Source organism: Cladophialophora yegresii (genome assembly GCF_000585515.1).
Source record: "Cladophialophora yegresii CBS 114405 chromosome Unknown aczIN-supercont1.5, whole genome shotgun sequence".
Classification (NCBI taxonomy): domain Eukaryota; kingdom Fungi; phylum Ascomycota; class Eurotiomycetes; order Chaetothyriales; family Herpotrichiellaceae; genus Cladophialophora; species Cladophialophora yegresii.
In genome coordinates, this window is record NW_006913049.1 from 2,929,938 (window position 1) to 2,957,131 (window position 27,194).

Here is a 27,194-nt window from a genome sequence, read left to right on the forward strand (position 1 = left end):
AGGTCAAAACCGGAGACTGTAAAGAGCGTAGAGAATCGTACCGAGCAGTGTGAAAAGGTAAGAAAGGGCAAACATATGAGCATACCCGAAAAGATAAAGACGGCAAATCACAAGAAAGCTGCCCTGAAAATGACTCAATAGGAGCCAGGAAAGACACCGCCTACTCACAATCACCGTTTACCGTTGTCTTCTTGATCCCATATCTTCTCTGGAGCGCAACCTCCATGGTTGTTGGACTGCTTTTGGGTTCGGACATGTCCAGATTCGCCAATAGCAGTTCCGCACGGGAGGAGAGGCCGGTCTCGGGCTGCGGGCATTCTCCGCCTTAGAAGCTTTTGCCTCCTTGATTGGATCATGATTTGCCGAGTTACCCTGCCACCAATGACACGAAGGTGAAGATGATCGGAGGAAATTTTCAGCGGCCGGGTCAGAGTCCGCAGACGGCGCAATCAGCGAGGGGCCGATAAGCTTTGGTGATGCCGACGGAACGGAAGACAGACACAAGTTACCTGCGGCAGCCGTAGGTGTGAAGCGAAACTTGAGGTCGCTCACTTCTGCGAGGCCAGCCAAAGACGGAGAGCCTGAAGCCCTAGCCGCTGACGATGCTTGTCACTTGGAGCATAATTACGTCATCTACCCGCGGCAAGGCTGTGTCCCGTGTTACGAGGCTGAGCCACTCCAACAGGCTAACAGGTTAAGCCAACTAAGCCTCGAAGACGAAGCCCACTGCCTGCGATGTGACCATGGGAAAACATCTGCCTTGTGGCATACAGTAATAACTCTATTCGGCTAATGACCAAACTACATGCAGATATGCCCGAAAGGGACATTCTCGTTCCATTTCCGGCCTCTTACAACTTTGACCCGGACTTTGCAGGCATTGCTTTCAGCTTTGCGGCCAGTTCGCGTCGCAAGATTTTGCCCGAGGGTGATTTCGGGATTGCATCGATGACATAAATTCCTCCTCGGAGCTTCTTGTGGTTGGCAATCTTGGTATTCAGCCAGGAGTGAATACCCTTAACGACTGCCTCCTCGCCTTTCGCCTTCGCCTTTTGGTTGATGACGACAAATCCGACAGGGACATGTGTTGCTTGCTCCTCAACCCACTGTGGCACGACGCAGGCGTCTTCCACGTCGGGATGGTCAAGCAGCTTCCCCTCCAATTCTGAAGGGATGACCTGCAAACCCTTGTACTTGAACATTTCTTTTATTCGGTCGACGATGGTCAGGAAGCCGTCGGCATCGATTTTTCCAATATCGCCTGTCCTGAACCATAGTCGGCCCTCCTCGTCGGTCGCATAGCTATTCTTGCTCGCCTCTTCGTCTCGATAGTAGCCTTTCGTCACGTTAGGACCTCGACACCACAGCTCACCCGGAATCGCCGAGCCGTCCGCTTCATATCCGCTGTCTTGCAAAGTCTCTGGGTCAACTACTCGGTACTCCATGCTGGGTGTGATGTTGCCGACTGTATGTCGCTTATCCGGACGGTCAGGAGGCACATAAGCACCGAGCGGGCTGGTCTCTGTCATGCCCCACGCCTGCAGACCTAGTATGTCCGTCCCGTACATTTTCTTGAAGCGTGCCTCGACAGCTTCTCGGAGTTCTACGCTCAACGGGGCTGCAGCGCACATGATTCTCTTGAGGCTGCTCAAGTCGTATTTCTCCACCAATGGATGTTTGGCGAGGAGTAACATGACTGGTGGAACCACGCTTACGACTTCGGGTCGATGTTTCTGGCAGCAAGAGAGGAATCTTTCAAGGTCGAAGCGAGAAAGCACAATGGCTGTGTTGCCCACATATGTGTTTATACAAACGAAAGACATGAGACCGTAGACGTGACTGAAGGGCAAGAATGTAACCGTTGTTAGTTTGCCCGTGGTCTCGACTGACATATGTGCCATCCATTGTATGATGTTGGAAACGAGGTTCTTGTGCGTCGTCATCACTCCTTTCGCTCGCCCGGTTGTACCTGAAGAGAAGCACATAAAGGCGAGTCGATCATCGGCTTCGCTCGGCTTTATGCTGACGAGGGGACTGGGCGGGCAGTCACCGGCCAAGGTTTCCGCCGTTGCTCTGCCCTTCTTGTCGCATGCTCCATCTGCCTGAATGATCTGAACAGAAGGGTCGAATTCGATAGCCTTCTCTGCTGTAGCAAGGAGCATTGAGTGACAGATCAGGTACTTTGCTCCGCTCGTCTCAAGCTGTGCCCGCAATTCCGTGGGAGTGTATGCAGCGCTGGCGAGCGAGACCGTGGCTCCACAGCCCAAGATGCCATAACAAACGATGGCATAGTCGATGCTGTTCGGACTGAAGAAAGCGACGATGTCTTTCGGTTTGACTCCGAGATCCCGCAAGCCTCGAGCTAGTGACCGTGTCCTTCGTTGAATTTCCCCATAGGTTCGTGTGTCGCCCGTGACAGCATCAATAAATATGGGTTTGTCTTCGGGCGTCCTGTTCGGGTTGGAGAAGAGGTAAGTCAGCAGATCGCTGTCCACCAGCTCGACCTGTGGATAGGACGACCGGTAAATTCTGGAAGGCATGTAAAGCACGGGGGTGAGTTGACAGAAAGGGTAGTAGGAAGACGGACGGCTTGCCAATATGATCCGTTGCAATTACCAGAAACAGAACGGGTGAATGAGGGATACCGACGCCAGGATTCACGCTGCTCTTAAGTATCAAAACATTGTGCCTTGGGACTGCTGCTCGTACGGCTGACGTCCGGCCAAGTTGACCTGAGGCCAGTAGTCAGCTCCACATTCGCGAGTGGACGTAGGATTCACTGTCAGCTTATGATCTCCTCAACGTTAATCGAAAGGGGAAAACCGCTTGATTAGCGGTAGCCGTGAAGTATTCGTATACAAGGGCAAGCGGTTGTGAATCGCGGCTGTTGAGAGACCCAGTATTACCATGGCGGCCAGTCTGACTACTAATCATGAGGCCAACCCCCGTCAACCGAGTTTCAAGAAAGCCAAGCACGCATCCGGGCGAGATGAGAAGTGACGGTGGCTCGTCCGAACAGATATTCGCGAAGCTCAAGGTGCCCAGTCACGCCAGCCCATGGCTCGGTGTCCAGAGCGGAACCTCGCCAAGTTGCGCTGCCGTGTCGTTCGTCAGCTGAATATTGAAATGATACGAATAGGGTCAGACAGGTGTGTGGAATCGGTGCCGACTGCGTTAGTCAGCACGCAGTCATAAACCACGGAACTACCACAGTAGGTAGCTCTAGCCTGTTTAGAAGCACTCAACAATCCACCTTTTCTGCTGTTTCACTGGCACCTAACCTCTTCGGTTTGACGGACCCCGGCGGACTGCAATATGAACTCGGGCGCATCGCGCTCTGCACTCCGGTCATGGTCGCCGTGGTGTGCAATGACCAAGCCCCGGTTCGCCAAGAGCACCCGATCCCGTGCAACGGTCGTCCACTTGCAGCCTCCTCCCCAGCAGGCTGAAGCCGCCCTACAAGACTTACCCATTCGACAATCCATTCCTAAGATCAGCCTTACCCTGGACCACCTGCACAATGCAAGTCCGTCACTTCCACCTGCGCTATGAGAAATATCCGTCCAAGGTGACTTCCTGCGGCGACCTCTTTAGGGGCTTTAGAAGTGTCTTGGACAGCAGGAACACGAGCGGGGAATACTCGAGGATAAAAGCACTGATTGTAGCTTTGGTCATGCAGAGCCTTCCGGCGGTCCTGCGCTTCTAGCCGACCGCCAGTGAGTCTCTGCGGAAAGGAGTTTGTCGCGGGAACATGAGATGGCATTAACCTCGAAGTCACAGTGGTAACAGCCTGCGAAGATCTTGAAATGGGAGTGCATACCTAGGTAGGCACGTATGCTCAGGGAAAGCAGGGAAAGGAGTCCGCCGTCGCCATCAACGTCTGCGGCGTTGGTGGGTTCTTGTTTACGTGAACCCTTTATCCCAGCTGATCTCCCCGAGCATTGTTGGGTCTCATCAATGCCTCCGTACAAAGACTCGGATCCCAGTGATGAAAATCTCGAAGTGAAACTCACATGAAGATATCAGGACTCAGATATGGATCTGCACATGTCGCCGTCACTACAGTGTCGAGGGCTGGAGTCCCGCGTGGCACTGTTTCAACTCGCCCGATCGCAAAAAAGCTTCAAACCAACAGGTCTTGGGCAAGACTGGAGTCACACATGCTGCGATAGCACTGAATCTAGACCATGGCGACCCAAGTCTGTGATAGAGTAGCCGAAATCCCCTTGTGATATATCTGTTCCATAACTGACGCAGCAAACTCACTTGCGCCGTATCGTCCCCCGCAAGAGTTGCCCCATCGGGACGGAGTTGGAGCCAACCTCATGCATGGGTCGATCTACGGTGTCACCATGCCATTACCGACCTGCCCAGCCTGCCCTGTCCATCCCCCCACCAGGGCCATCTCTGCACCCGTTCAACCTATCCGTCACCCGGTCTCAAGTTTGCAACGCCTGCAGTCCTGTACCCGGCTCGATCTCGAAAATGTCCAACCAAACCATCTCCGACCAAGACACGCCCGACCCATGGATGATCTCGCACGGGCCCAACTTCTACCTGACATTCACGGCAGGTGATCGCATCGAGATCTGGCGGTCCCCCAACATGGAGAATTTCCGCTCCTGCGCACGGACCGTCGCCTGGCGTCCCGGGCCCCCGGAGCATCCGTGGTTCGTCGACCTATGGGCGCCGGAACTCCACCACCTCAACTCGACATGGTACGTCTACTTCACCGGCGCAAAACCGCGCAACGGACCAGGCACCTACAATGCGGACCGAAGGACACTCATCCTCCGAAGCAGGTCGCATGACCCGATGGAGGCCGGGGCGTGGGAGTTCCTAGGCCAGCTACGCGGGCTGCCCGACCACTGGAACATCGACCTCACGGTGTTTCACCTCCCGCACACGGGCAGGCTGTATTGCTGCTACTCGGGTTGGCCCATGGGCGACTTCTCAGACAGACAGCAGGACTTGTTCCTCGCGGAGATGGACGGGCCCGAGGCTGCGAAGCATGAGACCGTGGTGTGCATTTCGCGGGCAGAACTCCCCTGGGAGAGGGCCGACCAGGACACACACGGCATCAACGAGGGGCCTGCGTTCGTGGGCGTGAGCGTCCCGCCGTCGGCAGGGTCGGGCCCCACGGTGTTTCAAGGCATAGTCTACAGCGCCAACGGCAGCTGGACAAGCGACTACCGGCTTGGGATCCTACAATTGATAGACTCGGCCGACCCGTTGAAGCAGAGTTCCTGGAGGAAACGGCCCACTCCGTTGCTCGTTAGTGACAGGCAACATGGCGGGCCTTTCGGGCCCGGACACGCCAGTTTCATTTCTTCGCCCCATGGTGACGGCCGCGTGTATTGCATCTATCATGCCACTGAGCATTTCGATCAGGGTTGGGCCAACCGTAAGGCTCGCGTGTTGTGTTTTGATGCCCAGCATTTCCACCCGCAAGCCCCGACCATGTGTTGTGCTTTGGCTCTTACGGGACAGTGGAGTGGCGGGGCGGCGATTTCGAATTTCTCATCGCCAGCACCGGCACCGGCACCGGCACTATACCAGCACCAGCAGATGCAGTCTGGTCACGGTCACGGACAGAGAAAGAGTCTAATTGACAAGATCGGCGACAAGATATTGCAGAAGTTGCGAGAGTTTGCTTGACGGTGACGCCGACATTGGATATTTGACATGAACGTGCAACGTCTCACGCGCGTGTAAATTGGCAAAACACACACACACGCACGCACAAAATAACACACAATGATTAATGCCTCAACGCATCATTCAAGCCAGCCGAGGCTGCTCTTCTCTCATCCCTCTCCCCTATCCTTTGCCGCCTCCAATCACATCGGTCCGCATCAACCATCCACCGCCCGTATCCCAGACATATACCTCGTATGGCACTTCTGAGACCTCAGACGTCAATATCGCAAACGATGAAATGCCTCTCGACCACCCCTCCGGCGATCATTTTGCCGTGCTTCGGATCGATCGCCGCGGCCGTCAACACGGTGATCAAGCTCCCGTCGTCCCAGTACAGCAACTCTGGCTCGTAGTCTTTGGCCTTGACGAGTCGAAGCACCGCGGCCTCGGCTTTGGTGGACGAATCGAGGATATCGTCAGGGTGGAACAGGCGTTTTCTCAACGCCGCGACGTCGGGGAAGACTGCGATAGACAAATTAGGTAAGCAGCGGTGGTCATGGTCAGGGTGTGGGTTGAGAATGAGACAAGCGGAGGAGACTTCGACGTCTAAATGCATGGCTAATTGATGCACTCACCTGCGACAGCGATGTCTCCGGTGCCGGGTATTTCCGAAAGATTGTCGGCCGAGGCGCCGAGTCGCTACAGTGGTGTTCTGAGTTAGCGGACTGTAGCTGGCAGGGACAGAATCAAGCATTGTAGGACCGCCATACACGGTCCAGCACGCGACAGAAAAGGCTACAGGGATCAATAGTGGAAGTCGGCCACGTACCACCTTCTTCCTCACACTCAACATCTTGGTCTCGGGATCCACGTCGTACACCGTCGTCGTGGCTTCCACGACATCATTGATCAAGAGCGTCTTGCCGCCGTCTACCAACAACGCTCCGTTGGCGCTGGGGTGGCCATTCGGTGGGGATACGATCTTGCAGTCCAGGTCCCCGGCAATCGAACTCGGGGTCTGGTTCCCCACGGAACAGTGAACCACGCTGGAAGCCCACTTGAAGGGACCCCAGTGGTCTTCGTGGCTGCGGAGGAGCGTCGCGAGAGGGCCACCCCCGTAGAAGTAATGGTCGTTTGTGATGAAAAAGGAGCTGTAATGACTTTAGCGGGACGTCTCGAAACATTGATTTGGCTCGGCTGCAACCAGACGACATGGTCGCGGCCGGTAGATTGTCTCTCACCTGAGACTCGTCGCCGCTACGGCGTTGGGCGTCTTGATCAGCGGGTGGCTGAAGTCGCGGACAAAGGTCAAGACGTCTGACCCAAAAATGTGGTAGAACAGGACGATTGATTCGCCTTTGCGGCCGTGGTTGACGGCGAAGAGGTAGATCTGTGGACAGTGGTCGTCAACGTACCGTGCTGTGTACATGAGATAAGACGGGGCGTGATGCGACGCGACGAACATAAGAAGGGAGCGTTAGGTAGGAAGGCAGATGGACAGATAACATACCCTGTCAGGTTCCTCCTTCACCTCAAACATGTCAATCCCATGGAGGATCAGATCGTATGACGAATCGATGCCCTCGAGCTTGAGCTTGGAGGCCGTGTCTGTCTGGAACGGGCCAACTAGTTAGCTTCAAATGGGTTCAAGAGTTCAGCCCAGCTCAGCTCAGCTTGGCAGGGTGTATCCTCCGGTGGCCACGGGCCAGTCGAGGTACATTACTCTCTCTGCACGCTGGAAGCCTCGGATGCGGCATGCCCTGCCTTTCTTCACGCTGGAAGTTTGCGGCTGCGGCATGACCTCTGCCAGTAGGACCAAGCACGGTGGAAGAGTAGTCACAGTCCTTACCTTGATATCATACTTGAGGAAGTACTCATGGTACGTGTCGGCCGAGGACGTGTCGAAGCGGTTAATGGGCGGGTAGAAGACCTTGCGAGTCTCAGGGTATCCGCATGCTAGACCACGCGACGATGTTACGTTAGTTGTTGTGGGATCGAGCAGTCACTGCAGTCGACAGCGAGTAATTCAGTGGAATATGTGTGTGCATACGTACCCAGGAATGCCGTCGCCGAGGGGTGATGGATCCGGACGTCCTCGCATGCCTTGCCGACTAGAATGCCGGGTTTTGTCAGCATGATGCTCACTGATGGGACAGAGGGACAGAGCGCAGGATAAGATAGAACACATCCTCGCTTTCTTTTCTCGCTTGGTATCTTCTCGTCGCAGGTCCATGTGCAACGAAACGCAATGCGATGAAAAGCAGGATGGCCCTTGAACCGAACAAAAGGGAGCACGAACGCTTATTCGTCCAACACCGCTCGTTGTTCAACCCGCCATGGTGCATCCACGCTGTATGGACCTTTGCATCGTGCTTACGCCCGCCGAGATTGTTCAGCACCGGGTAAGGGTACGCGTAGAAGGTACTGAAGAGGAGAACAGCCAGAGAGAGTGGCCCGAACCACACCCAGTTGTTGACGGCCATGGTGGTGGTGTTTGTCACAGTCTGTTTCCTCCGCCCCGTAAAGAGGATATTGATAGATAGAAGACAAGTCAGGGTTCTTGAGGATGCAGGGTTGGAATGTTCGGCTGGCTCGCCGTGGATACATCCGGAAGAGGAAAGTCGGGGTACATGGAGTATCTCGTGTAGCAAGACCTCGGCTACGTTCCGGACATTGAAGCGCTCTCCGAGTCCTTCGTGCTCCGCAGATCAATCCACACACGGAGAACACAGTGGCTTGGATCAATGATCTGGCTTGTCATTGTTCGAGTCAACGTGTAGGTGTTATGTGCATGCGAACTTGCCCTCGGAGATATCAAGCGCCGGCGGGTTCGGCATATGAGAAGCAACGGATGCAACAACGACGGTGATGCAAGCTACAGTGTCATCCTACCCTTCAATCGAGTCGGCCAGCCTCGCGGTGTGCATGTATCTCATCTCGCTGACAGCTTTATATTCCGACTCGACTTCCCCTGGCGATTCGAAAGTCTTACAAACCATCATCTGCCCAACAGGCAATTCCAGCTTCCGTGTCTTGGACAGCATCGAGGGGCGTCCAACTGCCCACCTCCCTGGCTCATCGTACGGAAGCCCCGACCTTTTCCCTGAGCACCTCCTGGTCAACGTCACTGAATTGCTCCGGGACATATTCAGGTGGATGCGGTCCCCTGGCCACCTTGACCCGCCCGGCAGGCCCGTCTCACCTCGCTACCTTCCCTCGCAGTCTGCTCACCAGCTCTCCGGAAATAGAGAGCACGCCGCACATTGGCAGTTCTTGCCCGGCTGGCAAAACTCATTCAACTACCGACAAGACTGTCCCGCGTCTCCTCATGACATGCTTCTTCGTACACCTCTTCATCTTCTGTGAGGTCCGTGGAATCCCGTAAACCCTGTGCGGGACAATTTGGTTGGCCGCTTTCCAGATATGACTGGTCACAGAGTAGCCAAAGATGGACGTGACGAAGCCGTACAGCCGCATAAGGTTGTACAGATGCCTCGCACCCTCAGTGGTACCGCTATATCGTCAGGGTTGGAACTGTACGCCAAGCCCGGCAGGTAGATTCGTAAAGTGCAGCGACGTCCACATGTTGGCGCATAACAATCCCGTAGTCGAAGGCAATGATCCTAACCATAGGAGCTTCACAAGCAGCATAGCCAACCATGAAAGCTAGGAGTGTTGTTGCAGGTTTCAAGAATCGTCCAAGGCACGATCACTCAATGCCCGACAAGGACCGCGATGAGCGCACTTCGCTGGATGTTGATGTCTTTCAGGCACAGAATAGTCAAATCGCTCGCGGCGGAACTACGAAAGTCAGTGTTCGAAAGTCAGTGTTCAAAACCGGTACATAATGCATGCCAATCCCGCAAAACAACGTACATGTCGTTTACCGTACCGTCCGTGCCGAGTTGCGCAACATACATGTTTTGCTGTCGAAACAGTCATGTAAGAGAACGACCCCCGGATTGATGTTCTCGGTTCTGGGCTCATCTACTCACCAGCGAAGAAGGCAGGGGCATGACCACCATGGCAACGTTTCACTGCTCGACAATGGTCAGCGGGTCCCATGAGACTCGCCATATACAGATTTGGAGGCTCGACGTCGTCATGATGCCCCCGTAACGACGCAGACCGTAAACACCGCGGATAGGAACAGCGAATGGATGTAATTATTGACCGTGCGTTGTCTTCGCATATCTTGAAAAGCCAGCCACGTTCACGGGCCAGCGTCGCCCAGTCTGTCACGGCGGACATGCACGACGATCAGATCCAGACGCGTTGATTTCCGTGTACCGTCTCAGGTAATTAGAGAGAAGACCGCGCCGCCTCCGCCGGCCTTGTAGACGGTTCCGCCATGCGTGGCAAGAGCAGTCACTGGAGCAGCGATGAACTTCACGCGAACCGATTCCTCGTAACGGAGCTGGTCGGGGGGGATGAGACGCCGCAGGGACGACCACTATATCGAACATGAACTCGAGCGTCCCAGCGCGTGGGGAGATGAGATGTTCTTCTGCGGACTGCAACATCGGAGAGCGCCATAGCTGACGTCGTAGCATGTGACAATTCCACGATATCGATATCGATAAGCAGCCACACGCGCAATTTTCACATGCTCCATCCAGTCGCACTGCACATTTCAGCCCTTTGAGTATCACCCATGTTTTACTTTTCTGCTAGATTGCGCCGGCCATTGCTTGATGGCGTTACGTAGGTAGACACGAGCTCAAGATTCTTTGCATTCAAACAGAAACTACCATTTCTATGCGCTTTCAAAAGGCAAACAAGTGTATTCTATCGCTGCAAAATTGAGGAGACTCGCGTCAGGCGCGTCCTCGAAAAGTCGCAATACTCTACGTCGTTGATTCCTGCGAGGAGTTTTTGAGGTACTCCTCTGGCATAGGCTCCGGGGCTGTGAAGGAGCATTTCGCCGGAGACAGCAATATGCTATAGTTGGTTTTCTTGCCTGGGTGACGGGCCTCCGGCAATCTCAGGAAGCAGGTAGCAGGGAGCAAGGAGCCACGGTCGTAGATCATTTTGGGTGTCATAAGGGTATCAACAGGCTGGCGCCAATTTGAGTTGTACAGGTGTCGGAGCTTAGGCTCGGTGTCCGGCGGCTTAGGAGAGGTACTGCATTTAATTGCTGGCAATCTCCTTGGCTTGTTCCTTCTTGTCCTGGAGGAAGCCGCTGATCCATTTGAGGACATCGGAGCTCAGGACAAGCGAAGTGGTGATGACGGCCTTGCCACCAGCGACATAGCCTTCACCGCCGCACTTCTTGTATTCATCCCTGTATGTGTTCAATGCCCAGTCCTTGGTGGTGTTGGCAGTCTCGAGTGGCCAGTTGACGTAGCTCACAAGTGTGTTCTGAATCTCCTTTGTCTCCGTCTTCACGATGGGTACTCGCTCGTCGAATTTGCTGAGGAACTTGTCGCCGAGCTCGTCGGCCTTGGCAACGTACGGCTTTGCGTAGGAAGCGGGAGCCTCAAAGTAGGGCAGGGTGGGTTTGACAAATTTCGCGTAGCCGGCGTTGGTCAGCTCAATCGATTTGGCGCCGTAGGGGTTCTGCTGGATAGTCTTGATGGAGTCCGAGACGAGAGGATAGGATTGAATGTGCTACACGGCGCGAGTATCAGTACACTTGTTTACAGGATACTGCAACGACAAAGTCGCGCCGGAACTTTTGCACTTACCGAAAGGACCGCGGAGTGCGGGATATCGCCATTGACGGTAGCTTCGCCCATTGTGATTGATGCTGTGATGGTTGCTTGGACTGCAGATGGTCAGCTTTCTTCCCGAGGCGACACGAGCAGCTCTGAGAGCCCGTTGTGAGAGGAAAGATAAGAACGAGCTGAGGGCGGAACCCGCGGTGTTCCAAGGCACCTCTGGTATGGTGGAGGGCGGTAACGGAGAATGTGGGATACGGTACTCACAAGTAAGAGTTGATGTGGGAGTTCCTGCGACGTGATGCTGGTATTGCGGTTGAGAGAAAGAGCTCGAAGTGCAGGTGGGAAGGAGTGAGAAGGCAGAGTCGGCGCGATAATATGGTGAGTGACGGCTTGCAGCTTGTTGAGCTTTCACACGCTTCGAGCCTCCCTCCTCGGCTGCTTGCTGGGGGCCACTGAGGCAAGAACGCCAGCGCCAACCCGATCAGAACATGGCAGGATGATTTCATGCCTCAGATCCCGCCATGTGATTTGTTGGTGGCCGTCCCGCCGCTGCAAGGCGTGGAGGTGCAACAGGCGAAAATTTGGCATGTGAAAATCTGCAGCCGAGAAGCAAGGCCTCCCCGCCGCTCAACCTCTGCAAAGCTATACCCACAGTACTAGTGCCCAGGTGCCCTTCTTCTCCTGGCGATTCCCCTTGTACATCCAAGCTCAGTCATATGTCAACCACTGCCATTACTGCTGCGGCAATCTTGTCCGGCTTGCCAGCTGCCTAACTCGTACTTGGGTCGCCTCAGTAGACCAGTTTCGAAACTGGCACAGCCACAGCGCCACACTTCGCCGCGGTCCTGATACGGCCTTCCCACCACCTTCAGCACTTGAGTTCGTGTGCCTGGGGGTCTGCAACACATGGTGCGACTATCTCTCCTGACCCGGGCGTCATGGCCATGCCGTGTGGTGTCACGCTTGCGGCCACTGTGTACCGTGACGTGAATGCTTGTTTCATCGTTATCAGACAACCTCATCATCGGGCGAGATTGGGCAACACGACATGGCTCATTGGCAGTGATTTTCCAGACTCTCATGGGAACCTTGCTGTCACTGCTGCATGCGCATCCTGTACCCCCTCTCCAGACTGATTATCTGACGCAGCACGCAACAAGGTTCTTTTTCGTGGGGTACGGGTCAGTATGTCACGGGAGGGTCTTATCTTGATAACTGCCCGCCAGAAAAACTGCGGATTGCTCGTACTCTCCACCTGTGCTACAGATACTCGTATGTTGAGGGGAGGTCGGATAGTTTCGTTTTCCCTTCACTATCGGATGGCAGCCGCAGGGTGTCTCTTGCATGTTCTTTTCGCATGTGTCACTTATTGGACTCTGCATGTCGCACGGCCGTGCATATAGCGATATATGCATCGAGTGACTTCAAGCCCCAAAGGTTCTGAGAGCGATCTGCATCATGGATTTCGCCAAGTAAAATTTCACGCAAATATAGTAATAGAGTTATTTAAAGTGCCTACCATACCGTGCATACGTAGTAGCCGTCAGCGTTGTTCGTTCTGCAGCCGAGCGGAACGTGCCCCGCCGACGGGAATACGCTGTGAAAGGGGAGTTCAATTGCTGCTAGGAATTACCTAGCGGAGATCGAGTCCCATTGCGGTCAGGAGATGGCGGCTTGAGTGTCCCGAATACCCAAGCCTGGCATGTAGACGCGTCGGAAGGGAGACTTCTTCGCCATGACAAGCGTGGACAAATGTGAAGTCCCTGCTGTTGTGGCGAGGAGGTGAGGTGGAAAATGCGTGTGGCTTGCACATCGCAACGCTAGCATGTGAAGAATCGGAACAAATGCACATGTCAATCGGCCTGATACTGGTTTGATTGCTTCATCCCGCCCTAACCCCATCGCTTCATGGGTGATTAGCTACGGGGTACGGACGGCCACAGATGTTTGCGTTCACAAGAAATGAGAGAAGTCGAGTCCTCAACAATTCTGTCTGACTTCCCGTACCAATGGGAGGTTCACCCTGGTCTCTGATCTCACGCTCCACTCGTAGCTCAATTTCAATATCAGCTCTTCTGTACCACCCCAGCTTTGTTCCCTTGTTTGCCCTCTCAGACGCCGATGCGAGGCTGTATCCCAGGCGCCGTATGCCAACCCTAATGCTTCGCTATTTAATAATCCCCTCTTCGACAAAATCCTCCCGAAGCATCCCTGAAGCGGTTTGCACGCAAAGTGGCCTTCTTCACTGCGAGATCGTATCGAAGCCAGCTGGAACCTGCCAACCGTGCGCCTGACATGCACGAATGTACGCATCAATGGCCTCGCCAATACCGTAGGTGCTCTGCCCACCATTTCGGGACGGAGCAGCCAACCTAGCCGGGCGCTCTGTGTCCATCAGAACGAGCCGTACCTGAAGCAAGAGACTCTCAATGCTGAGACTGGCGCTCCAGCCGTTGTTGGTCAGTACTTCCATACACATCGCACCTCCTTCGGTCACGTTCCCACCTCCACCTCGAGAAAAAGGAAGAAATCGAGGCCTAACTACTCGAATGAATGGTGGACTGAAAGGATATTGGCTTGTGAATCGCATCTCCATGATAATCGATGTCAGCTCTGCCGCCTTCATGTCCTGTGCCAGACCTAGATCTCCTGGAAAGCTATGCAGCTCCACAATCCACTGGTACATGTTGTGGATGAGATTGCGGTCAATATACCATCCGAGCGTTGCTGGTGCTGTATGTTGCTGGGTGTTCAAGGCTTCCTTGAGTAAGCGCATAAGTGCTTTGGTTGCAGTTGGGGTAGCGTTCTGTGGTTCTTCCATGATATTGATCCCCTTCAAGTCTAGCTTACCAGGCACAAAATTGGTATCAATCGTTGGCTTCGCGTGACCCTTCGTGTCACCAATGTCCGTTGCCGCGGTATCTGTTGGAGATGCGCGAGAAGTAGGATCGTTTCTGTCGTTGGGTTCTTGGAGAAGGGACAGATCTTCTGCATCGGAAGAAACACTCTCGTCATCGTCGGCTCGACATTCAGCACAAGCTTGATCAGTGTGGTGGACGGTCTTCGAGCGCTTCTCCTGGGGTCTTGAAGGCGATGCAGTGCTGTTCCAGGTTCTGCGGGACTTGGAAATGGCCGTTATAGGGATCGAGATGGACTGACCAAGTTCATTGTAGACCAGCCGTGCCGGATCCTGCTTGTACACTGCACGCTTCGACTCGTCTGCGTTAGTTGCCCCATTTTTGGTCTTGATGAAGAGGTATCGTGTCTGCACCCAATCGATATCGGCAACCACATAGTGAGGATGCTTGCAAACGAATTTGTCCGTGTTGTTCACTACCTCCTGCAGAGACAGGACGCTGGCGATCTTCAGTGCAGAAGGTTTCCATCCTGCTGGACCCGCGCCGCTGATATGCTGACTGTAAGTCAAACTCGTTGTTGCGGCGTTGCTCATGTAGATACCGTTGCCGAACGCCCTCCCATTGATGACTTCGTCATAATGGAGGCCTTGGCGAATTATAGAATGCCAGTTTGCAATGCGGCTTCCATGCCACGCAAAGAGGGTTGGATATTCAGTTCCTGTAGCCTTTGCCTGCTTTTTCACGCAATCATTGAAGCGCTTCTCTTTATCCGGAGCACCTTGTGCAAAGCGAAATTGCATCCATGCGTCCATTCCGCCTACCCGGTCTGCAGGCCTTCCGGGGATCTTAGAGCTTTCCTCCTCGCAAATCTCATCGACTTGTAAAATGCAGGATCGGTTCGAGGCGACGATCCAACGCAAAAGATTGAGTGCTGAGTCGGATATTCTGTCACTCCATGCCTTTAGGTTGTGGCTCTGAGTTCGTCCCTGGATTTCTAAATACTTCCGCATGTCGTTGACGCCTGGCAAAGTATCGAGCAACGCTAAGATGGCCGTTTGTTGGGAGGTTATTGAGATTTCGTCGAAATTTTCATCGTATAGGTAGCAGTCGACTTTGTAAAGAGAGTCCTTGTGATGGCATGCAGCTCCCATCTCAGGTTCTGTGTTAGAGTCTACCACCGAAGACTTTGAGGACACGAGGATGGGCTGGTGAAGCGAGACCTGAGGTAGGTCGACGCTCCTGACCCGGCAATGCGCAATAAGTCCATTCTTTGCCGAACACAGTGCGATCCAATCCTTAGCCTTGACCTTCTTTACCGAGGCCTGTCGTGCTGTAGCGTTCTTCGCCTCTTCATCCGTCTTCTTCGTTGCAACACCCGCTGACCCTTGGGCCTCTTCCGCCACCAGCCTCAGTGCCCTCGTATCCCACGAGCCGATGAAAGACGGTTCTGGTGTTGTGGCTGTAGGCTGGGTCGACGGATTGGGTTTCCGAGTATATCCGCGATACGAGAGTACCTCAATGTCAGCAGCTTCATATTGTCGAATAAGAGGAACCAGTAAATTCATGCCCACCGGCAAATCCTTGAGTCGGCCGTTGGATGCGGCAGCATAACAGAAACTAACCAAGATATCAACCACGTAAGGCTGGGTCAAAATCTCCCACTCGAGGCTAGGGCCGAATCCAAGCGCCAGATACTGAAACAAGCAGAGAGGTTTGAGGCAGACGTATGGTTTCAAAGCTTCGAAGGATTCATCAACTGGGCAATGGCACACCAGGCAGAATTCTGTGCATCTGACAACGTGCCTGAGGACAAACTGCATAATCATCAGTGGTAACGAAGCCTGCGGGAGAGGTACCTGAAGCATGTGGTCGGCAAGAACGATAGGCGGCAGATTTTGGGCACTAGCAGAATCGTCGCAATGATACGGCGTTAGGTCGAGAACAATGTCGCTAGATGCAGATGCTTGTCTCTCTGCGATAAATTTCTCTGCTCCAAGCCAGGTCAGGTGGTATAAGTGCCGAGTGTGGATGATCTTGAATACGCGTTCCTCCAGGAACTGATTCAATGCTTTTCCGACGAACAAAGGCTCGACAGCACAATCATTCGCGGCTGTGTCATTCGCCTGATCTCTCGAAGTACCACTGTCCGTGGTGGCACGCTGGAAGACGACGAGGACGTGGCGTGCGGAAGGCTTGTAATGTTTACAAAGTCCCACATGCATTTGTACCGAGCTCATGAGGTCCTTGTTATCCGCGACTCTGGTTGCATCACGGTAACCTTGAGTGTATCTAATCAGTAGCAACAGGTAGTGCTGTCGAGGAATACCCCATGCTTCGAGAGCTTCGTCCGAGAGACCGAGCTTGGGGATCCGAATCGAGACACATAAAATGCCAGACGTTGCAGGGTTTCCAAACGCTCCAACACGAAAGCCTGATTCCTTGAGGGCCTTGAGGTCTGCCCGCACCCGTGCCAGTTTTTCGGTGTCGACCTCCGAAGTAACGCCGGGGCCGAGAACCACGCTGTCAATATCCGCGCTACTGGATGGTTTGCTCTCGACTGGGCCGAAGAATTCATTGTCGGAGTCGCCCTCGAAGTCGAAATCAAAGTCGTCGGCATCTTGTATACCCTCTTCTGTTTTGTTGTCGGCTGGATAACCCGCGGAGATGGCTATTGTGAGGCTTTCCGAGACTTCGGACAGAAGGCTGACGAGCGACTTGCCATGCGCGCTCCCAGTAAGTCTTTGTAGCACTGTGGAAACCACATGCCCGGCAGACTCATCTTGAGTGCAAAGCACGAATGAGTTGCCGTCAGGATACTCTCCTAGATCGGTGGCGTATGCTTGAATGTCGACATTGTCAAAAGGGCTTGTCGGAGAGACGTAGGTGAAGATCACGGTGCCTTCTTCGGGACTGCGAACGCCATGAATGCGCTCGTTATCGAGACGACCGACGTCTGCCAGATGGCTGAGGAAGAGCTTTCGGCCCATGAGTGGTAGGGATCTTGTGTCGGACGCAGTAGAAAGACGAGTGGCATGGACACAGTGTTGACTTTGTAGGATGTCCCTGCCTTAGAGCTTCTGAACGGTCAGTCGATGAAATGAATCTGAGGGAACGATTAGGCTGGGGATTCTTGATAGAGTTTCACCTCCGGAAACGCAGTCAAGCGTCGGTCTGTGCAAGGAGTGAGAGGAGCAGTGAGTGGAAACTACAGCATGTCGTGTTGTAGACCAGGAATATGAGAGTTGAGCGCAAGGCGGCAGTGAGCTGAACGTGAAAGCAACAACTAAAGAGTGCAGCCGCACTCGTGCTGGTCGTTAGTGACGGGTCGACTGCCTACTTAGCGCAACGTCGAGTGTAGCTGCCTCTGTGAGGAAGACGCGACCCGCGTAAATTCTGCTGCTTGGAGTGATGAGACTCATATGGCCCTCACTTACATCACGATAGTAACAGACAGCATGAGCCTGAGGACCTGCGTCCGTAGGGCAATCAGCGGTTGGAGCTGCCCTGCAGTCTCCTCCTGCATCGGTGCAGCCTGTGCGTTTGATTACTTCTTTGTTTCCTTGCCTGAGAGTCGCTTGCTATACACTTAGTCACAACCATCATCCCTCCTACAAAGGCGGCGCAAGATAGAAGGTTACAAAAAGATGCTCCATAAAACCGAGGCTGGCATGGCTGGTCATGAATCAGGTAGTGGCTTTGCTTGGCATGGGCTCCTTCGGCTCCCACTCGGCATATCGTTTTTCCTTGCCGTCCAACGAGGCCAAAGGCTTTCACTCAGTCACCTCGCTGGTAGACAACTTGTGCCAGGGGTGCTCTGGGGGTTGTACTGTGTAGTGCTTCGATCGAGGAGTCCGGATCATCATCTACGATGAATCGAAGTCTGCTTCAGAGTCACTTTCGTCTTTGCTGAATGCTGCTGTCGGACTGGAACTCGACGTCAGCATGCCTTCGAGCGTGGATACAGATGAAAGAGGCGATGATGGAAGCAAATCTACGCTCACGAAGCTTGGTCAACCCCACTTCGATCCTGTGGATTTCCTCAATGATGCGCTGCCGCACTTGACTTTGTCTACACAAACGCTGGCTTCCAAGGCCAGCAGATCCACCCAAGTGCAAGGCGCCGCAACCGAAGCCCTTGCTTTATTCTCAAGTCTCAATACCATCAACATCCGGTCATCTTCAGAGTTGTCTTCGCTGACGGACGAGATCATTCGCAGCGGGAATCGCTTGGCATACGAAGTGGAGGTTCTTCGAGGCGATGTGAACGGATTTCATGAGTTGTTGACCGAGTCATCGCGTGAAGATATCGATGAGTTTGTCAAGGATGAGGCAATGGGCCACGCGGCACCATCGCTTGACCCCGAGGTTGACGGCGGCGAAATGGTGCATATCCAAGCGCCGACAGACGAGCCTGAGTTCATGGCTCGTTTACGACTGCTCAGCAAAGTCAAAACGCGTCTGGAGTCGGTCATTACGATATTCGGTGAAGCAATGAAGTGGCCAGTGCCGCCATCCGAGGTCTCAGGGGCTTCGCTCATTTCCGTCTCCGCTCCAGAGTTGGGCATACAGAGCTCAGCAGAGGATGATAAAGCCAATGAGATCCTGAAACAAATTCGAGCGGAAATAGGTGATATACTGGCGTCAGACGCAGGAGAATATACTGGCGTAGAAGCCGCATCAAGGAAAGTCGAAGAATACGCAAAGCTGGCAACCCTCTGGAAGGGAACGGGGGAGGAGAAAGCAAGGCTAAAGTTCGTGGACTCGTTGGCCAAACTGGTGGAAGACAGGAGCAGGGCACTGGATGCACGAGGTGCCGCTCGGAACCAGAAGCAAGAAAGCTCTGCCCGTTCCAGCTCGGCGACTGCGAGGAATATGAAAAGCGCAAACGAGGGTGGTGGTGCGACGGGATTGTTCAGAAACCTGCAACGGCTGAAGGATGATTTGTATTTTGAATGACGGGCGAGCGAGACCCGTGTCAGCATGCTATGATACTGTGCAATGGTGTCTTAATTTGACTGCCCGTTGAATGGAGCCCTGCCGTGCTTGTCGAATCACATTCACCTAATTGCTCGACAGGTTGCGAGTATCAAGTGTCGCCTCGTTTCCCCGGTTGCGGTTGAGGCCCGATCACAGCGTTTCGACGTTTACACCGCGCTTGCCTTCCTGCGACACGCCCACGAAGGCCATGACTTTGGATGGCCGTAAAATGCAATTCTCCGCAGACATCGCCTGCCTCTCCACCTAGAATCTCAGAGGCGTGAAGAACCATCTGTTCTTGCCGCTCAAGTATCTCTCCTCCAAAGCCTTCTTCACGTTCTTCTTCGCATCCTCCCTCTGTGAAACCTCCTTGAAAGTATCGTTCGAAATGACACTCTTCAGTCCTTCCAGCTCGAGGGTATAGCGCGTGGGCATGATGTGGTTGTAGTTGACCATCTTGATGAATGGCTTGACTTTCGATCGCTTCTCGACTCGCTTCTTGCCCATGCGACGGGTGACTTTGGAGGGGTAGCGCTCAATGCCTGCGACCAAAGCGTAGGAGAACGGGTGCTGCTTTGTGCCGGAGTCGACGGGCTGGATTATGACAACCTTCTTTCCGGCATATCTGCCTCTGGTGATGCTGTAAACATGTCAGATCCAATCTCAAGATATTTAACAAGGTGGGAATCATGGCGAGAGCCTCGAAACTGGCCCGGCGCTGGTACCCATGGTGTAATTTCGAGAAGAAAGCAAGCTTACATTGCTACACGTCCCACTTTGAGGAACTTCATCTTGAAGTTTGGACTTTGCGCTGAGGATGTGGTTGTAACAGGGCAATGGGCTGACGTTGAAATGTACAAGTCTGCGGCGGCTCTGAATTTCAAAAATCCTCTTGGCAAGGGATTTTCGTGGGTGCCGCCTGATTGGTGTGCGCAACGCCGCATAAGTAGCCAATTAGCTCTTTTGTTTACTTTTTGTGGGGTTTCCTCGTCACTGCATCGCTACCCAAAGTCCAGCGATACTGTCTGCTCTCTCGATAAACGAGGAACACTGCCAGAATTGTGTTTCTTCATTTGCAGCTTGTCATCGTTGAATCTGTTTCTGTTTGCACGGGAGTTTTGCTGAGAGCATTATGAGCACCACGGACTATCATTTGTGACTGACAGCATTCCTCGCGAAAATCCCCGAAACAAAGGCATTGGCCATGTCCACCTACTCTGCAAGCTCGAGGGATGCCTCGAGGGACCGTGCTGAGTCTCGACTGGTCAAGCATCAACACTCATTTTCCGAGTCTGGGAGAAGCTCGGTGCCCATGTAGGTTGCCTTTGCACTGTATTCACCCTGCGAGGTATACTTACGCGCTATATAGGTGGGATAGCTCAGACCCAGAACGAGCACCTCCACCACTGCCATTGAATCCGGGGGTCCCGGGTAGTCCTATCACCAGATCCAATACATCGAAACGCATTGATGAAGCAGCTGCCCTTATTGCCGCCCGAGCTCGAGAAAATGCGCCGAGTAGCTACACGACCAATCCTCCTCCTGTATCTCCCGACCGGAGTGTCATGCGGGCGCAGAATAGACGAATGCAGAATCTTCAGAGTCCCACCATTCACAAACTGAGTGACTCCCTTGAGAGACGATCCCCTGACAAAGGCCTTCGCACGGCCAGGTTTGTCGAATTTGACGACCTCCCCAGCACCAGATCACCAGAGCGCAGTCCAACACGGCAGAGACCAGAAACACCCACACCCGCCGACCTGAACTTGAGGTCCAAGGAGGACGAGAACACCCCACCAGTGACAAACATGCTGGCGTTGCAATCTATGAGGAATCGGCAGGAAGCCGCACCACTCGGCGATATTACCAACAACGCATCACCTGCGGTACAACCGTCCTACTCCTTCAATGCCCTTGCGGACCAGATATTGAGCCTCACTTCCATAATGTCGGCCGTGCAGAAGGAAATGGCGAGTCTGAACAAGAGAAGTAAGGACAACTACGGCGACCTTATGAGTCTGAAAGAGGCGACTTCGGCTCGGGACGAAGATATCCGGAAGAGTCTCAGAGAACTTGTTGCGGGTTTGGAGACCAAGTTCACCAACCTCGACTCTCGCTTGCTAGGGCCCCCGCCTGAAGTGAGCAGATCAGCACCCAACTTAGGCTATTACCTCGACGACAAAGCGCACACTGGCTCTCCCCGTCCGAAGAGCCTTCAACTGCCACGTATTGGAAGCCCTTCGAGCTTTGCTGCTGCTCTTGATCGAGACCTGACAGCATCGCCTTCCCTCACATGTGTTGATGGCGCAGCAAGCATTGCCCTCCTGGAGAAGGTGTTGAGAGAGATGGCAACTCGCGAGGGACAAGACAAGATCATGAGCACACTGGAAGCCGTCAAATCACAGGCTTTAGTCCAAACCCAATCTACAGCTCCCACTAGACCGTCCTTCGACCCCACGATGATGTCCAAACTTGAGGATATTCTTCTTTTTATGAAAGACATGAAAGAAGAGTCAGGGTCCAGAGCGCTAATACGGGCAACTGCGAACGACACCGGCAAAGGTCCTTCCAACCTCGACCTGTACCTTGAAGGAGAGTCGAAAGCTGGTCCTTTGGCCAAAGCTAAAGCCAGCAATGAAAGACGAGCCTCGTTGTCCGGGTCCGAATTGGGTGGGCTTGACGAGGTTGTCACCATGCTGAAGAGCGTGAAGCAGTCGCTTGCGCAAGGAGGTGGTCTGACGAACGAAGTCAAGCTCCTGGTCCGGGAACTGCGAGGTGAAGTTCTTGGGATGGGTCGGGAGATTGCAAAGAAATTGGAACAGACATCAGTAGCGAGCAAAGGTACTGATGCTGATATTCAGGCCACCATGAAAGGGCAAATCGCGCTTATTGTCCAACAAGGTCTTGCTGAACTCAAGGAGCATATGCATCGCATCGTCGAAGAGAGCCAAAGGCAATCAGTGGAGCTTAGCCACCCAGCGGTGGATACGCAGGAAATAGTTCGGGCAGTCGGAACCATTATCGCCCAGATGCCTCCACCTCCTGCTCGGGATCTGGTCGCCGAACGCGACGAACTGCTAGCAGCTGTCAGAGAAGCCTGGGAGGATTGTAAACCAGAAATCGCTCTCGAACATTTCGGCCTCGAACGAGACGAGATTCTGGAGACGCTAAAGGAGGGTCTGAAGTCCTATCAACCTCAGCAATCCACAGTGAGAGATACCGCTGCGACTTATGACGATGTCCTTGATGCTGTAAGGAAAGGTCTGGCCGACTTCAAGCTTCCGCCAGTGTCGTCGCCACCAGCTGGAGCTACCCGGGAAGACGTTCTAGCAGCTGTATCCGAAGGCCTGCGGAGCATTCAATGGCCGGACATGAATGCGAATCGCGGTGGAGAGGTCGACTTGACAAAGGATGACGTCTTCGAAGCTGTGCGGGCGGGACTGGCTCAACATGAAGCAGTCAACCCAGAGCAGATTATTGATGCTGTGCGACAAGGTCTCGTGCAACACGAGAGTGTCTCGACCGCGCAAACTCTCGAAGCTCTGCAAGAGGCTTTGGCCCACCATTCAGCGGTACCTACGGACCAAATCATTGACGCCGTCCAACAGGGGCTTTCTCATCAGCGTCCTCTCGCCAAGGAAATTGAATTTAATCGTGAAGATCTGTTCGACGCAATCAAGGCTTGTCTCGAAGGCGACCAGAATCCCCTGGGAGGGATGGGAGAGCGTGTCATTGAGGCTATGCATGAGTTCTTGGGAAGCATGAAGAATGAATTCCAGCAATACTCTGCTGCCAGTGGAAAAGATACAGAACAAGTTCTTGACGCTCTCAAAGACGGCCTCGAAGACCTGAGGGCTGACATCGAGAGTTACGTCGATCGTGCTGCAGATGTTACCGGAAAGGACGAGATTATCGACACAGTCAAGGCTGGCTTTGCGGCAATGCAGGCAGATCTTGACAAAGGCTTTGCAAGTCGCGGTGGTGGAGCACCAAATACACCGGAGCTTCTTGATGCCATGGAAAAAGAGTTCGAACATCTGCGTGAGACCATCAGCAAGAGTATGGTCAGAAGTAACGCGATTTCAGAGAAGGATGAAATTCTCGACGCTATCCGCGACATCACCGACGACAGACATTCCGCACTTAGCACCAACAGCGAGGACATCGTCCGCCTTGTCAAGGAAGAACTTGAGCACATGCGGACAGCTCTTGCTACCACACTCATCAAGAGTGGCTCTGCCATCGACCGTGAAGAAGTGCTTGACGCCATTCGGGAAGGACTGACTTCGTCCCGCCATAAGGTGGACGGGAATGAAAGCATCTTGTCAAACACGAGTGAGCTCCTGGATGCTTTCCAGGATGGCGTCGACGGTATCCGAAACGACATTCAGAAGTTGTCCGACCGGCCTGTCGATCTCAGCTCCAGCTACGAAATCCTCGATGCTCTCAAGGCTGGTATTGACGATGTGCGGGCAGATATCGCACGTCTAGCTGAGAAGCAGACGGACGAATCCGACAGCACGACTGCTCGAGGACAAGAGATGGTCTTGTCCGATCAGAGTCGCATCTCGACAGAGATCGAGGGCTTGAAGGTGATGATTACGCAGTTGCGCATCAAGGTGGAAGCTCTAGACGAGACGGCGCCACCACCTCCACCAACTGAAACTCGCATTCACAAGGACGATATGGACGAACTGCACGAAGCGATTCAGCAAGTCAGGGAGTCTCTTAGTGCTGCGATTCCCTCGGAAACTCGCGTACACAAAGATGATCTGGATGGCCTGTACATTGCCATAGATCATGTCACCAACGCCGTCAACCAGGTTCGAGATACGCCCATGCCGGAAGTCGTGATGCCAGAGAATGCCGCTTCGAAAGATGACACGGAGGCGATCGAAACTCTCCTACGAAATATAAAGGCTACACTGGATGACATGGTCCTCCCTGAGCCTGAATTGTTGGCCAAGTCAGTCCAAATCGACGCCCTTGAAAACGCCTTGAACGACATGAAGGTAGCAATCGAAGAGACCAGCGAGCGCTCCTCCGAGCAATCCAGCAAGGAAGACTTTACTCTTATCGAGCTGATGCTCAAGGATGTCCAGAGCAGCATGGAAGAGTTCAAGGAGAAGCTGGACAAGGCCAAGGACGATGATGAGTCCGGCCTGGTCAAAGCTGATCTGCAAGTCGTCGAATCGCTGGTTTTGGACATCAAAAGTCAAGTCGAAAACATCAAACTACCGGATCTCGGAGCTCTACCGAGCAAGGATGACATCTCCGATGTGAAGAATGACCTCAAGTCGTTCCGTGAGCAGTTCGAGGCCGATAATGGACTCACCGCACAGGCTTTTGAAGCTCGCAAGATCGAGCACGGAGGCCTAGCGACAAAGATTGACGACGTCAAGAACGTCATCGGAGATCTGCGGGATGAGCTCATGGGCAAAGTGGAAGGCAGTGCTGAGGGAATTGTCGAGTTGAACAAAGTACTTGGTATGCATCACGACAACATGACCAAGTACGCCACAGCTGCCAGCATCGAAGAGATGTCGAATGTACTCAAGACTGAACTCGAGAAGCACATGGAACATCAGTCCACCATCAAGGCGGAGATGGAAGAGAGAGACGCCACGCTATTTACCAGGCACGAAGAAACAAGCGCAGAAGTCAAGGCTGTAATTGAAGAGAAATTCGATACACTAATGGCCAAATATGACGATGCTCAACAGGCGAGCGAAGCGAAACTGACCGCCCTGGAGGAGCGAGATGCTGCGCATCTAGAGGCGACAACAGGCACCAAGGCTATTGTGGATGATCTCAAGTCCCTCATGGACACTCTTGGATCCACGATCGCGGAGACTTGCGACCGCGTTTCGGAAGATTCAAAGACTGTTTTCGGCTCCATCGAAGAGACCAACTCCAAGGTCGACAACCTTCACACTGCCAACGCCTTCGAGCATGGCGTGACCCGCGAGGAGGTCGCCAAAGCGGTGGCTGCCGCTATCAAGCTAGAAGGCACCATTTCGGACAATCAGCCGGCAGTACTGGCTGCAATTCGTGAAGTTCTTGAGGTGGTGACACAGCACTACGAGCATTCTCAGCAACAGACCGAGAACTTTACTCGAGCGACTGAAGAGATCAAGTCCGGGGTCGAGTCCATTCCTGCAGCCATCCCACCACTGTTGCCAGCCCTGCCTGCAGTCCCATCTGAGCCAGTTCAAGAACCGCTCCCGCCAGCAGAGAAGTACGATGATAGTGAGCTGCACGACAAGTTGGACACACTTTTGTCTCATGCCGACTTTGCAAAAGAAGTTTTCGTCGGCGTTCAGAACAATCAAAAGGAGACCCAGGAGTCCTTGGCTAGCCTGTCGAAACTCGACCAAGTGCATGAACAAGTGCTGTCGACGGCAGCGGAGGTTGCAAGCATGGTCTCGACACAAGCAAGACTGATGGGCGAGCACCATGACTCCAAGGTTGCAGAAGCTACCGAAGCCGCCATTGCCCTGGAGAAGAGAAATGCACAGAAGGAGAAGGTCGAAGCGGACATCGTGGCTCTTAATGCCGAGAAGAATGCTCTTGCAGAGTCAATGGCAGCCATGAAGAGAGAACAAGAAGAGTTGATCGCCCAGACAAAGAGGCTAACTCGAGATGTGGCCAAGCTGGAGACGGCTCTTCAGATCCGACAGGAGGAGATGCGTGACATGAATAGCAGAGCAGAAGTCCTAGAACGGCGCATCCTCGAAGGTCTCGTTAACCAAGCACGCGCGGTGAAAACGTCCTCAAGATCCATCAACAAGTCGAAAATCACGCCGGCCGAGCGTGATGCATCCATGAGCCTCAAGCGGGTGCCCAGCACGACCAGCACGGCAACAGCCAGGATGTCTACCAGAGGTGGAAGTTCGGCGATTGGCAGCGCGGTCGGCACGGCTCTAAAGAAAAGGACTCCGCTAACATCGAACGTCAAGGTATCTTCAACTCCAAGGACTTCTGTGGTGGACAGGCGAATTCTCAGCACCAGCCATGTCACCGGCAATCGGGGGCGGAATACCCCCGATATGGCCTTGATGTTGGCCCCTGCACCCAAGTCGACCGGTCTTGTTAGTCTCAAGCGAAGCCAATCGGTCAAAAGCAACCCAAGCAGCTATCTCAATGGGCGCAAGGCCAGCTGGAATGGTGGGCCCACTGAGCTCACGGACAAGGAGAACTTCAGCGCCGAGCACGAGAACAGCGATGACGACCACAGCGATGCAGACACGGAGAGAAGAACCAGCATCGGGACCAGCTACATGTACACGGACAGCATGGTTTATGGGACCGGAAGTAGCCTGAGTCGCGATAGCAGACTATCGACGGGTACTAGCTGTGACAGCAGTGTTGTCGGAACCATCAGCGGGCAGACTGAAAGCATTGCCGAAGAGGACGAAGAACCGGAGGCGGATGAGGAGACCGAAACTGCCATGATCCTACATGAGGGGCCTCCAGATCAAGTCAACGGTGGTCAGGACAATTCCATGGCAATGACGAGTCTCGATGGATTGGAGACTCCCTACATCGAGGCAGATGCATTATCGGAACTTCAGCCTCCACCGGTCATGACGGATGAGGGGCTCAAGTACCATGGTAGTGACAGTGGTCTGGGAACTGAACCGTTGACTGCTGGGTGCGAGTCACGCCCTGTGGGAGAGGCAATGGAATATTTCCAGATGACGGCACAGGACATGCAGACCTGAAATATGACGAGACGGCAGGCGGGCGTTTGGGTGTTTGTTCCTTCAGGGCAGTGAAGCGTTCAGCGAGTGTTCAAGAGATGAAGAATGAGTCGATTAGGCCTCACCATAGGATAGCAACATGAGAATTCTCGATAAAGCGGCCAGGGAAATCCAGCCACTAACACCGAGGCTCGGCAGGCGGCATGTGACGTCTTCCCCTTTCCGGATTTGTATAGCGACCGCCCAGTGATGCCCCAACATTTTGATGCGGCGTCGCCTGCTGGGTGCGTCATTGCTGCCTCTTCCAAGTTGTCTTTGTTGTCGTCGCTTGTTGCTCGATCGCGGCTCTTCGC

The 27,194-nt window shown here is 53.7% G+C and overlaps 8 protein-coding genes across 8 annotated transcripts; 3 read left to right on the plus strand and 5 right to left on the minus strand.

The window, feature by feature from the left end:
• Positions 1 to 851: 851 nt before the first annotated feature.
• On the minus strand, positions 852 to 2,540 carry A1O7_07788 (uncharacterized protein; the record flags this gene model as incomplete). Its single annotated transcript, XM_007761784.1, has 1 exon — positions 852 to 2,540. One exon carries the CDS (start codon positions 2,538 to 2,540, stop codon positions 852 to 854), a length of 1,689 nt encoding a protein of 562 aa, XP_007759974.1.
• A 1,945-nt stretch (positions 2,541 to 4,485) lies between these two features.
• A1O7_07789 (uncharacterized protein) lies at positions 4,486 to 5,658 on the plus strand (the record flags this gene model as incomplete). Its single annotated transcript, XM_007761785.1, has 1 exon — positions 4,486 to 5,658. One exon carries the CDS (start codon positions 4,486 to 4,488, stop codon positions 5,656 to 5,658), a length of 1,173 nt encoding a protein of 390 aa, XP_007759975.1.
• Positions 5,659 to 5,911: 253 nt separating this feature from the next.
• Positions 5,912 to 7,776, minus strand: A1O7_07790 (uncharacterized protein; the record flags this gene model as incomplete). Its single annotated transcript, XM_007761786.1, has 7 exons — positions 5,912 to 6,162; positions 6,276 to 6,339; positions 6,470 to 6,791; positions 6,882 to 7,030; positions 7,151 to 7,252; positions 7,490 to 7,596; positions 7,695 to 7,776. 7 exons carry the CDS (start codon positions 7,774 to 7,776, stop codon positions 5,912 to 5,914), a joined length of 1,077 nt encoding a protein of 358 aa, XP_007759976.1.
• A 2,994-nt stretch (positions 7,777 to 10,770) lies between these two features.
• A1O7_07791 (uncharacterized protein) lies at positions 10,771 to 11,378 on the minus strand (the record flags this gene model as incomplete). The annotated part of the gene is made up of 2 exons (XM_007761787.1): positions 10,771 to 11,250; positions 11,328 to 11,378. 2 exons carry the CDS (start codon positions 11,376 to 11,378, stop codon positions 10,771 to 10,773), a joined length of 531 nt encoding a protein of 176 aa, XP_007759977.1.
• Positions 11,379 to 13,545: 2,167 nt separating this feature from the next.
• A1O7_07792 (uncharacterized protein) lies at positions 13,546 to 17,148 on the minus strand (the record flags this gene model as incomplete). Its single annotated transcript, XM_007761788.1, has 1 exon — positions 13,546 to 17,148. One exon carries the CDS (start codon positions 17,146 to 17,148, stop codon positions 13,546 to 13,548), a length of 3,603 nt encoding a protein of 1,200 aa, XP_007759978.1.
• Positions 17,149 to 18,103: 955 nt separating this feature from the next.
• A1O7_07793 (uncharacterized protein) lies at positions 18,104 to 19,117 on the plus strand (the record flags this gene model as incomplete). The annotated part of the gene is made up of 1 exon (XM_007761789.1): positions 18,104 to 19,117. One exon carries the CDS (start codon positions 18,104 to 18,106, stop codon positions 19,115 to 19,117), a length of 1,014 nt encoding a protein of 337 aa, XP_007759979.1.
• A 285-nt stretch (positions 19,118 to 19,402) lies between these two features.
• Positions 19,403 to 19,929, minus strand: A1O7_07794 (60S ribosomal protein L27-B; the record flags this gene model as incomplete). The annotated part of the gene is made up of 2 exons (XM_007761790.1): positions 19,403 to 19,778; positions 19,898 to 19,929. 2 exons carry the CDS (start codon positions 19,927 to 19,929, stop codon positions 19,403 to 19,405), a joined length of 408 nt encoding a protein of 135 aa, XP_007759980.1.
• Positions 19,930 to 20,342: 413 nt separating this feature from the next.
• On the plus strand, positions 20,343 to 26,862 carry A1O7_07795 (uncharacterized protein; the record flags this gene model as incomplete). Its single annotated transcript, XM_007761791.1, has 2 exons — positions 20,343 to 20,452; positions 20,508 to 26,862. 2 exons carry the CDS (start codon positions 20,343 to 20,345, stop codon positions 26,860 to 26,862), a joined length of 6,465 nt encoding a protein of 2,154 aa, XP_007759981.1.
• Positions 26,863 to 27,194: the final 332 nt, after the last annotated feature.